At 53.1% G+C, this 12,316-nt stretch overlaps 1 protein-coding gene across 1 annotated transcript; it reads left to right on the top strand.

The window, feature by feature from the left end:
• Positions 1-327: 327 nt before the first annotated feature.
• Positions 328-12,294, top strand: COCSUDRAFT_45570 (kinase-like protein; the record flags this gene model as incomplete). The annotated part of the gene is made up of 19 exons (XM_005642638.1): positions 328-513; positions 717-849; positions 1,262-1,419; positions 1,699-1,809; positions 2,180-2,371; positions 2,894-2,982; positions 3,357-3,453; positions 3,774-3,827; positions 4,013-4,201; positions 4,520-4,654; positions 5,056-5,262; positions 8,409-8,513; positions 8,759-8,917; positions 9,254-9,370; positions 9,732-9,938; positions 10,300-10,616; positions 10,873-11,100; positions 11,458-11,716; positions 12,145-12,294. 19 exons carry the CDS (start codon positions 328-330, stop codon positions 12,292-12,294), a joined length of 3,093 nt encoding a protein of 1,030 aa, XP_005642695.1.
• Between the last annotated feature and the right edge of the window lie 22 nt (positions 12,295-12,316).

The raw sequence follows: 12,316 nt of genomic DNA, 5'->3' as shown, positions 1-12,316 counted from the left end.
TGGGCATAGTACGACACTAAGTTGGCATACAATGATCGCTTATGCGCGATCATTGCAACAAGTGTAACCAATGAGATGCAAGAAATCTGGCCGCTGTGGCGGGTCGATGTTCAAGCTTGAGTCGCAACCTGACTCTTGCTGGCTACGGCCATGTCCTTGCACATCAGCTGGCACACTCAATTTTAGGCACTTGCGATGTTTAATAGGATCAATGCTATTTTATGGCCTTGTGCTTACTATGCCGTGCTACGACATGAGAGTGACGTCTCCTTGACATGGCCCCCATGCCCTGTCCTGCAGGTGATCTTTGGTGATTAGCGTGTGTCTATGGCTCCTAAGGACGAACAGGGCTCTTCTGCGCCTCTTCTAGTGGATGATGACGTTGCAGACACCCTAGAACAGGGGCTGTCTGACAGCCATGACTTCCAGTCAATCATCGCTGCACGCCCCAAGAGGGTGGTGCAATGGCTGCAGGACGATGCAGTAGAAAAGCTTGGAGAGTTCCAAATCTCGGTGAGCTGGGATAGTTTTCCTACGTTGCAGGCCGTATTGGGTCAACGGAAAGCTTGTGTAGAGGCAAAGCTGCACATTATGTCCCTTTGTTCTACCTAGGTCCCTGTTCAATGCATTCTGAAACGATCTCTGGAAGCAGCAGAAGCGTGTGAACGCTCTGTTGGTAAATGTTTTCATATCAGCACGTGGCATGGTGCGCACAGGACACCCAGTTCTTTTCTGCAGGACCCTCGGAGAGTGGGTTGCTCACCGAAGGCCACAATAGCAGGTGCATCGATGTGGAGCGGTTCTGGAGGAAGCGTCTAGAGGAAGCAGCCTCCACTCGTGTATCCTCTGGTGGGGCTCCTCTGAAGCTTTAAAAATCCTTGATCAGACACGCATGCCATCTTCCAGCTCTCTTATAGTCAGGGTCAAATAGATACCATGATGGCCAGTACTCGGCTTTGGCCGGCAGACTCGAAGCTGGCTCGTCTTGCTTCTTTTAGCATGTGGTCCTTGTGGCCTTGATGCCGACATCAAATTCTTGTCAAGCTTGATGGCCACAATGTTCTTCCCATGTCAGTGTTGCCAGGATCCGGTTCCAAGGGACCTGCGGTCAGAGATTGGGATTCCCACACTAAATTGTGGACACCTCGGTAGAGATGTAGAGCCCTATGTGGGTGTCTCTGAAAACCTCAACGTCCATGATGGAGACTGCAGTGCATGCATGCTCGAGTGCCTGATGTGGCTCTGTTGCATGCATGCGCAGAGCCGGAGGAATGGAGCGAGATGGTGAAGGTGGAGGCCTGGGTGGTCACCTTGAAGAATGCAGCAGCAGCTGAGAATGTGGGGCTGCTGCAGCCGCTGCTCAGCCGCTTCCAGGCCGGCAAACTGTCAATGATGGTCTTCGGTCTGCCGGCAGTGATGGTGCGCCGCCCTGACTGTTCTCTCAGGGCATGCCAGTGAGGTGCATGCAAACAGGAGGCGGGCCTGGCTTTGCTTACAACTCATTTGCGAGAGCCTGGGCTGCTCGCAGCTCTGGCAGATCAGGTCCAGCTTGCACGTATGCGAGGCAAATTAATGGGGTCGGTCTTCCTGACGAATGAAAGGCAGATCTGGCCACTAAATGGGGTCGTACTTGCATCCCGAGGAAATGTTCAGAGCATTGGACGCAAAATGATTGAATTCTTCTGGTGCTGCATGCAGGCAACAGTGGAATTTAAATGGGTCCACTGGTGCCGGCGGCTGCTCTGGGTGCAGCTGGCGCTGTACATGCTCTGGTTATTCTCCTTTACGATCTTCACCATCCTTTTCCAGGTGGGCCCACCCATTCTTGCCTCTGTTCATTTTTTGTTTGACGAGATGGACCAGTCCTCGAGTGTTGCATCCTACCTGCAGCCTGCACTGAGTGGCACTGCCAGCCTCTATCTTCAGGCTGTGCCTTATTTATCAGTAGCAAAGCCACAACGGCTGCAGTCCCTCAATATGGCGCTGCATTGTGGCTGCGCGTTGGTGCTTTCAGGCTTGCGACTCATTTTCGGCAGTGACAGCATGTGACTTTACAAGCAAGTCTGTGATGCTGACATTCGGATGGTGTCCTGCCCCACCAGCAACATGGCGGGGGTGAGTCACCTTGCTTAGTCACCCCAATTACTCACCAAACGCTGCTTGATTTGGCACGGTGCAGGATGAGGACGCCGGCTCAAGCCTCGCTGAGGTGGCGGCCACGCCGCGCGGGCAGGCCACGATCGCGCTCGAGATCGTCGCGCTCTTGGCGATGCTCCCGTTTTTGTACATCGAGGCGGCAACAATCATTGAGTACGGCAAGACGTGGCTCAATGCCCAGAACATCATCGACGCACTCACCTACGTCAACCAGGTGTTTGGAAATTTGGCACTGGGGTCTCAGAATTTCCGCACTTATATGGGAGCAGGGTGCGGCAAAATGATATTGTTGACAAGGATGCACAGCCCTGCTCCTGTAGCAGTGAGGGTCAAATCCAACACCATGTGGCCTCATAAGTGGAAGCTGGGACTGCAACAGTAGTGCAGTACTATCTAGAAGGACTGCACTGGGCATCCAACACTAGGTTATCACAGGCGAGGCGGCTGGAGGATCCTGCATGTCCTGTAGAATTGCATGCTCAGCGGTTGAGCATCAGATGATTCCTTGCTTGTCAAAGCTGTGCGCATATCTGCCTGCATTGGAGAGCTGACAGTGCAAGCTTCGAGTTTGAGGGACCCTTATTGCATGTGAATGCGCTGATTCGCTGGGGCTCAGCTCTCAAAGCTTATGAGGACTACCAGAGATCGTCTCGCTGCCTGGCACAAATGCATGCCAGGCACTGATAAATATGAAATGCTTATGTGCTGGACATGAACACTCTGTGTGCGTGCTCAGGTGACAATTACAGTGATGCATCTGACACGGCGCCACCTGGAGTCCGACGTCATTCTCTTCCTCATGGCCGCCCAATGCATCCTGCTCTGGTTACGCCTGCAATATTACCTCAGGCATGCACCTTCTTGATCCTGCCTCATGTCATGGGCTGACCAGCGGTAGTACCCAGACTTATAAAATGAGGTTGCTCTGTGCGTTTTTGCCTGCGGCGTTGTGACTTATTGCCTCCTGCCAGCAAAGCTTGCAGCGAGAAGCTCTGTACTTAATTGGATCTGCACCGTTCCTCTGTTGATCATGGGGCAGAAACACTACATTGGCTGGCCATGACTTTTAACATTACTGCAGACTTCAAAGGACGCTAAATTTGTGATACTTTGTAAATTTGTCGATGCATATGTGGGGCCACCTCTTCAATTCTGGTAATGTGCCTGTCTTCAATTCTGTTAATGTGCCTGCTGTGCAGGCCTTTCCGGGCATCCAAGTTTGGCTTCGTGGACACACTACGAGTGGTGCTGTCGGACGTCAAGTGGTTCTTGCTCTTCCTCTTCTTCACCATGTGGGTGGGTGCTCGCTGCCAGCCTGCTTCCCAAAACTCATGCCATGAAGGTCTCCACTCTGCTTGCCCAGTCATCATCCAGTGGTCAGGCAGTGCAAGGAAATATGGGGATCTGTCATCATCATGGTATCATGTGCATGCTTCAAATGCCATAGGATTGCCGGGCATGAAGAGGACTTGTCACCTGTTCAGTCCAATTCAAGGCAAAGGTGCATTGACTGAGGTGCTGGGGTTTCTGTGCGAGACATGGCCGATGCGTTGATTCAAGCTTATCTGTTGGAGCAATGCGGGCTGCTGCTTACCTTGGGAACGTGCTGACTGCAGGGGTTTGCGTGCGCCTTCCACGTCCTCTACCGCAGCGACCAAGACGATGCGCCGGTACTGTCCTCTGACCCGTTACAATGACTTCACCCCTCAGAGGCTCTTGAAGCTGGGCTTTGCGCATGTGCTGGCCCAGGGATGGCCTCGGGGCATTGTCGCTAGCGGAAACAACCCAGTCATTCACCATGCGAGGGCGCTCTGCAATCATGCCAAAACATTAACAGGACTTCTCCTGTGCGCAGGAGTTCACCTCGCTCTGGCGCAGCCTCTACACGGTGTTCACGGCCGCGGTGGGCCAGTTTGAAAACGACACTTACATCAACCACCACAACCCGCGGCTGACGATTCCCCTTCTGGTCATCTACCTCTTCGTCGTCACCATCATTATGCTGAACCTGCTCATTGCGCTGCTGACCAATGCACAGGAAAAGGTGCGCCTGCTGCAGCTTCCTTGCAACTTCCTAGAAAGTGCCTCTTGTGGCATTGATGAGCCAAGGCAGCACAGCAAGACAGCACACTATGGTGCCTGCTGCATTGATGAAGGAACATATAAAGAGCTAATGGCTGCGGTGCTTTTCACGCCTCTGGGCAGTTGTGAAGAGTGAAAAGGTGGAATTATGGTCCATAGGAAAATACAGACGTGTGCGAGCTCTTGCTTCTCGCTGTGACACTCCAATCAGCTGCATGCAAGTTGTCAGTGCCTCACAGATTGGTTCTGATATACTCTGCGACTTTTCTGGCTTGCGCAGATGACGGAGAACGCTGGGCTGCGCGCAATCCTGAGCAAAGCCCAGATCATTGATGAGCTGGAAAACACGCTGCCCAGCTGGCTCAAGCGCCAGGGAGGCAACCGTTGGTACCCCAACTACATCCACATCCTCAAGGTGCGCTGCCCAGGCATGTCACTACTGTGATTGCAGAAGAATATCTCTTAGGTTGCATGTGCCCCGGGTGTATGTTCTGGTCCCACACTCTGGCAAAAGTCTTGCCTCTCTATCATACAAGATAAATTGATCAGGCGGAGAGTAAAGTACTGCTTTGCAAGGTGGAGGACGTCCATATTGAAGAGCAGGCGCTTGGCCGATAAGCCCATGTGCATGTATGAGTGTCTCATGGGAAACCAGTGTTATGGTCTTTGCGCTTCGGAGCTCTGACTCGACACTGCAGATTGGATAAAAGTTGCCAGTGCTGCTCTGGCCAGCTGTGGCCTCTCGTATTGCAAGCAATTGTCAGCTTGCGCTTGCTGGCTTGCGCTTGCTGACTCACCCGATGTGTCACGGCACAGCTGGCGCCCAGTCAGCGCGGGGAGCTGTCAGCGGAGGCGCTGTGGGCGGAGCACGGAGACCTCCTGGACAGCAGCGAGGAGGTGCGCATCCGCGTGCGCGCCCTGGAAGCCAAGATAGACGTCTTGCAGGCGTCGATCGACGCGCTCATCGCCGCGCTGCCGGCCCAGGCGCGCGACCGGGCCGCCGCCGACCCCGCCAGGCTGCAGGTGCGAGCACATGCCGCGTAGATTTTCGTAGGGGTGCTGCTACGGTGTGCTGGACAATGACAGATCACCCCTTAGCCCATCATGCAGGGTGGTCAACTTGACAATGTGGCCAAGCAGCAGGTGCGAGCACATGCCGTGTAGACCGTCATTATTACTACCACCTGCCAAAGGGCACGGTACGTCCTGCAGACCAGCTAGACCGCCATATTATTATTGTTATTATTATTACACGTTTTCCAGTCCTAAAGGACTAGGTACGTCAAGCAACACCTGAATTATTGCTCTCCAGTCTTCTCGGTTCTTGCACTTCCTCCACCAGTCATATGGATGCCCAATAGCATCAAGGTCATCTCTCACATAATCATTCCAGCTCTTCAATGGTCTGCCTCTAGCCCCAGTGCCTGACATTGTACTGAACATCATCTGCAATGGTATCCTAGTGGGATCCATGCTTGCCACATGTCCCAACCATCGAAGGCGTCTATATCTGAGCAAGTCTGATATCTGGGGCATCTTGCACCTTGCACGAATCTCCATATTTGGAATCTTATCTAACATACTGATACCGCAGAGGCTTCTCAAGCATCTCATCTGGCCGCCATAGGGGTGGTGATAAATCAAGTTAGGGTACATCACCCCTGAATCCATCATGCTACCCTACTCAAATAGCCAAGCAGCAGCTGCAAGCACATTCTGATCAGAGTAGTGATCAGTATATAGCAGTGATCATCCTCTCCTTTGTGGGCGTCTGTATTGCAATAGTGCTGCATTTTTGCACAACGCCGCACTCACATGCAACTGAGTATCACAATGCCCGTGTCACATAGACAAGCAATAGCATCACAGGCCAGAGGGAAAAGGTCGGTGTTTGGCCTCGTTTGCAGTGCCAGGGTGAATCACCCTGAACCCACTATGCAGAGCTCTCCTATAATTTGCCTTACTGATAACGGGCAGGCAGTACAGCAAACGCCCCAAGAGTTGTCACGGAGGGTTCAGGTGCTCAATGTACTCTTGGTTGGAAGGCAAGTGCTTGCACAGCAGGCAGCTTTATGAGGACTTTCTAGACACAGCACATCACACCGGGATTACATGCAGCCGCCTTTATAAGCTGCAGGAATGTGCATGAGCTAATGAAATTCTGGGAAGAAGACCTGCTGGTTAGGAGAAATCTTAGCAAGGCGTGCTGCAGGGATGTAGATCGTGTGGGGAGTGTCGGGATGACTCATTATTCCGGAAGCCCTGAGCGATAAATTGAGAGACTTGGTGCTCAGCAGGCGCTCTTGAAGAAGGCACAAGAGGAGGATGAGCTTGTCAGCTCAATCGAGCAGCATGACGATTCCGAGGAGTGAGGCTGTGAGGGACGGGTCAGACATCTACAGTGCGAAAATTAGCATGGCGCAGCATGTGCATTAGCGCCGGATGAAGCAAGATGGTGTCTGGAGCTGAGCAAGCTTCACTTGGGGCACTCATTGGGAGCAAAGATATGTAGTGGCGGTAAGAAGAGGCTTCAGAGATGATGGGCGGGCTGTCAGCTGGCTGCCAGCTGCACTGCATGTGAAGTACGAAAATGAGTCATCAGTCATCAGGCACCTGTTCACAGTGTAGGTGGCGTTGGCTGACTGGAAGTAAGCGCTGAAGTGAATATGTACGGGATTCTGCTCAGATGTGTACAGTGATCAAGCAATCCTTGTATATCATATGAATCCGTCTTTTTATTGTCCGAAGGAGTCAGCTATTTGGCCGGAGCTTTGCAGTCAGATACTGGGATCTGAGTACCGTTACGGGAGTCTTGCTAAGAAAGCAACAGAGGGGACTGGCACTCAAGAGCAATGCATTGGAGTGAGCAGCACAGCACAAGGCCGGTTGTGACTCACGCGCAGCTGCTAGGATTAAAAGAAATGATTGCAACTTGTCAGTTCATCAACGAGGCATTGTCTCAGCTACTATCTAGTGAATTGCCTTTAAAGGAGATCTAGATTGCAAAGTTCTATCAAGGAAGATGTTCTGGTGTTGAGAGCCCGAAGACCCGTCTGCACTGTCACTAAGGTGATACATTGGTAATACATCATGCAGCTCAGCATGTGACATGACTCACACTGATCACTGTCATGACACGTCGGTCTCATGAGCACACTGATCAGCACCACTGAATTATAACGGCATTGGTCCTGCCGCTACAGAGTGGTAAATATGTGAAAAGAATTTGACGTAAAAAGGAAAAAAGAAGATCATGCCTGGGGCTGGAAGTGTGTTCACTGTGGTACTGACTAACCCTAGCACATGAGATGACATCTCGTAACCTAAAGTAACTGACCCAAAACAGGCTCACACCCTGGCTGATACACCCTGACAATTTTCTGCCTTGCCAAACTCCCTCCTGACAGCTTTTAACAATCACTTCTGAAGCAAAGAGTGATTGATCCAGCAGATCGCCGTGCAAAGTGTGGCTTCTGTCAGAAGTTGTGTGGCAGATCGTGCTAGCCAGTGATGAAGACAAGAGGGAAAGACTACTCATCGCCATCAGGTTCTGCTTCCAGCATGCTGCAGGTGCAGGTGCAGGAAAAGGTGCGTCTCCGGAGTCTCTAAATCTCCTCTAGGAAATCACTACGCAATTACTTCGTAGGCGTTTTCACGACTCTCTTCGGACCCTAGAAGTTGACAATGGCTGAGTCTAGTGAAAGTAAGAGGGGCTCCCAATCGATCAATCGGATTGGCTGGCAAGATTCTTTGTATTTTGCAATATGCAGATACATACCGCGAGATCAAGGGGGAAACGTCGTGGCGCATCCTCCCCGAGTGAACGCCAGGCGCGTCCTGCAACGAAGGTGCGTTGAGCAGCCTTGCGTTTCTCATATATTGGCCACTCGATGCCGGCGTAGATCTATTGAGGGAAAACACAGTTTCTGTCACATTATAACGATTCGATCGATCGTTCCCGTGTAAGTAATAAGAGAGCTTGCTTGAAGGAAAAAAAGCCACCAGAGCTCATTCGTCAGCCAGAGCCCCTTTTCAGCATGAGCGTGAGCCATAAGATCCTGCCACGAAACCAGCTCAAGATCTACATCTGAGGCTCTCTTTCTATACTTTTTGTCCTGTGTCAGACGAGCCTGCAGCGCAAGTGACTTACAAGCATTTCTGCCTTGCAGGACATCTGCTCAACAGCGGGGCAGCTCAATGACAAAAAGAGGAGGCGGGATAGCATCCTGCTGGACACCGTCCGAACAGGCAGCGAGGAGTCCCCATCCAAGAAGGTGTGAAATTTTCGCTGGACGAAAGCTTCACTTGCCTGCATCACAACAAAGTCTTAACAAAGTCTGTACATCCTATACCCCTTTTTGCCGCTGTCTCTCAGCAGCTAACAGGTCAAGAGACCTCCTTCTATGTGCAGTCACCACACACACATTGAGGGTTGCACCACCTTGTGTTGCAGCAGCCATGACTGATCAATGCCCATTCGATACCTGATGACTGAGCAATTGTGGTGATGAAACTGCAGGCGCGCACAGGCCCTGCCGAAGTGCGCAGCAGCGCTACAGCCCAGAGGCTGCCAAAGGTGACGGCGGCCCATAAGATGGCGGCGTTGCAGCGTCAGAATGAGGAGCTGGCCAGGAAACTGGAGACCAGCAGAGCCTGCTGCAAGGCTGTGCAACAAGAGGTGCGCGCAATCATTCCTACATTGCCCTCACTTGCTTTTGCATTGCTCTGTTGTTTTGTTGCATTGGGTACATGCAGCGGCTTCAAGATTCCCTCAAGGCAGGTCAAAAGCAGCTGCAGCATGCCGCCTGAACCATCTTCAGCTGGTCTTGTGCAAATGGTGACTACATGGCGCGCTTGCATGCATTGCATGTCATTTGGACACTGTCTGGCAGTGATAGACAGATCAACCGTGAAGGTACTAGGATTCTGGCTCAGCCATGCGACGCTTGCCAGGTGGACTCTTAGTACCACTCAGTAATTACTTCTAAGCAGGAGCTGCTGTCTGGTGATGCAGGCGGAGGAAGCCAGGACGGAGGCGCAAGCAGAGCATGTCAAGGTGAAGGGGCTGCAGTGTGCCATATCGCAGTTCTACGAGGAAAGGAGCGATCTGCGCAAACAGCTCGCTGCAAATGTGAGACCTGAGACATCATCACCCTTCCCTGCATCCGCAGCTGCATTACTGTGCAATCCTGTGTGCCCCGCAGTGCATGTCTGCCTCTATAATTTGTGGTGGCATGGCGCCTCTCACTTTCAAAAATCTGTGCACTGGCACCATCAGTGAATGGCAGCACGCTCATCAGCGTACCCTTTGGTTGTCAGCATGCATGCTCACATGATTGGGCTATCTAAGAGGCATCGCTGACTATATATACACATATCATATCAGCCATCACAAGACATAGTAAGTGCACCTTGTCTGCAGACGCATCTTGCCACTTGGCAAGAAGGGCCTGCAACAGAACAAATAGCAACTGCTGGTTGCTTGCGTGCAGTTTCAGGAGGTCTCCTCCCTGCGGCTGCACGTCAGAAGCCTGGAGGCAATCATCGGTCACCTCCGCACCAACTCACATGACATGCATCGCAAGATGCTCAACACCGACGCTGACCTGGCGGAGGCGCAAAGGGCGCAGGCGGCCGCGGAGGGGCGCACCAATCGGCTGGCGGCGGCAGGCGAGAAGCGGGAGCTACCGTTCCTGCCGGTGCGCTCCCATGTCATTCTGTGCTGGATGCTGCACAAAGGGCAGAGTCCACAAGCTGTGTGCAGTGTCTTGGGACAAAGGCTTTTGCCACAACAAGGCAGCTGCAGCCTGCTATTGCAAATTAGCTTCAAGCATGTGTGTCTGGAAGGAATGCTTGAACGGGAGCAACTCAAGTGGATGATGACCTGCCTATGCCCACCGCCTCTACGCTCATCAGAGATTCAGATGAACTTGACCATGCCAGTGCGTGATCGCATGGGTGTTGGCACTAGCAGAGCTGCTAGTAGCAAAGGTGGTATCTCAGGTGACCGCCCAGTGGCACTTGGGAGCAAAACCCTGACCGGAATTTTTTGTTGCACAGGCTGACGCCATCAGGCTGAGCCGAAGCAAGCCCCTGGGCCAGGGCGCCAGTGGCACCGTCTCCCAAGCGACTCTCCGCCTGCCGGTGGCCGTCAAAAGCGCGAACCTGATCGCGGAAGCCTCCATCATGGCGCCCCGCGACGCAGCATACCGCAACAGAAAATACCAGGCTGCTGTGATGTACGAGGCCACTCAGCTGGCGCGTTTCTGCGGCCACCCATACATTGTACGGGCGCTGGGGATGGTGGTGGAGGAGGGCCACCTGGGGCCCAGCATAGTGCTGGAGCTCGCAACCCACGGCAGCCTCCACAGAATGATGTGAGTCACCGCTTCCTAAGCCTGTGCATGCGTGCGCTTGCTTTCGCCTGTCGTGCCCACTCCTTGTTCTGTAATATTCTGCTTGCTTTTGGCTGGGGAGTAAAGGTGCGGGGGGAGTTCTTGGGTATTGATTGGGGTCAGAGCAGGACCATCTGGCTTGCAGGCAAATGCTGTCATACATGATGCGGTTCCCGGGTCTTCAGCAGGTTTAAGGATCCAGCGGTAGCTCATTTTCGGTTGCTGTCTGCGTGCGCAGGGCCAACAATGAGTTCATCGACATCGACTGCCAGGTGGCATTCGCACACTGCGTCGCTGACGCCCTTCGCTACATCCACGATTGCGGCTATAGTCACGGTGACATAAAACCGGACAACATCCTTACCTACGAGGACGACGACGGGGTGTACGCCAAGGTGACCGACCTGGGCCTGACCGCTGCCTGCAACCCTGCCACCGGCCGCCTCATCGATCCCAAGCGCGCCGGGTGAGCCCCCTGGATGCAATCAACCAAGCCCCCAGGCTGCACTTGAGTAAAATTTCTGTTCCCCTTAACTGTGCCAGATTGGAGGTCATGTTGCTAGGAATATCGTCATCTTGGCTGCAGAAGAAAAGAAAAGCAGGAGTGGGTCTGAGCTCCATGCGCATCCCATCTTGCATGCACAGAAGCGAACGTGTCATGGATCTGTAGTGCACAAGTATTTCAAGGAAAGTTCCTTCTGCCCTCAGAGGGCAGAAGAAGAAAGGGCACTCATTTACGGGCCGTTGGCCTTTACAAAGGACATGCGCGTGCCGAAAGCTCAGAGTTGACTGTCATGTGACATGACTCTGGTTTGGCGTGCAGTGGGACCATGGGCTACCTTCACCCGGAGAGCTACCTGGACCCGGCTGCAGCGGGGCAGCGGGACGACTCCTATGCGTATGGAGTGACTCTCCTGGAGATGCTCATGGGCCGCACCGCGCGCGAAGTGCTCGTGGAGCAGTACGAGGCTCTGCCCAAGAAGGCGCTGGATCAGATCACTGCCGAGGTCCGCCGCCGGTGCTGCAGCTGGGAGATGGCCCCCAAGGATTTCGACTTCATCAGCCTGGCGGAGTGCTACAAGGTGCGCCCCTGCTTTAGAAAAAGTCTGAAGTGTGTTTTTTGAACCTGAATACAAATTGAGTATCTTGTTTACGCCCTGATGAAGCTTAGAGTCTAGGGTGATCCGGGCGTATAGTGCAAAATCTGCTGTCTCCCATTGTGTACCGCAGCTCAGTCAAGCTTTTAGGATGCCATGACAAAGCGTGACCCCCCTGAATTTCCATGGCATTGCTGCCCTTGCAAGACACAGTGGGTCAATCTCAGAGAGTCTGAGGGCACTTGCTGCAAGTATGCACTGGTTGCAGTTGCGCAAGGGCCAGCAATGACAAGGGCCAGCAATGACAGGAGCGGGTTTCTAGTCCTTTCGAGGGTGTATCTTAACAGCACCGTGATCTCCAGAGACATCAGGCATTGTGGCGGGACTGACAAATGTGCATGCTTTTGCTGCAGGAGAACGTGCAAGAGGAGCTGCAGGCTCCTGACATGTATGTGCAGATGGTGCTCAGCCTGGTGAGGATAGATCCCCGCAGCGCCCCCGGCCCCTCGTGGAGCGAGGTGCTGCAGACTCTGGACCGAGTGCACACGATGGTGCAGTGCTAGACTAAGAGCAGTTGATGGGAAT

This window comes from Coccomyxa subellipsoidea, assembly GCF_000258705.1.
Source record: "Coccomyxa subellipsoidea C-169, whole genome shotgun sequence".
NCBI lineage: Eukaryota > Viridiplantae > Chlorophyta > Trebouxiophyceae > Coccomyxaceae > Coccomyxa > Coccomyxa subellipsoidea.
This window is presented reverse-complemented; position numbering and strand designations above follow the sequence as displayed.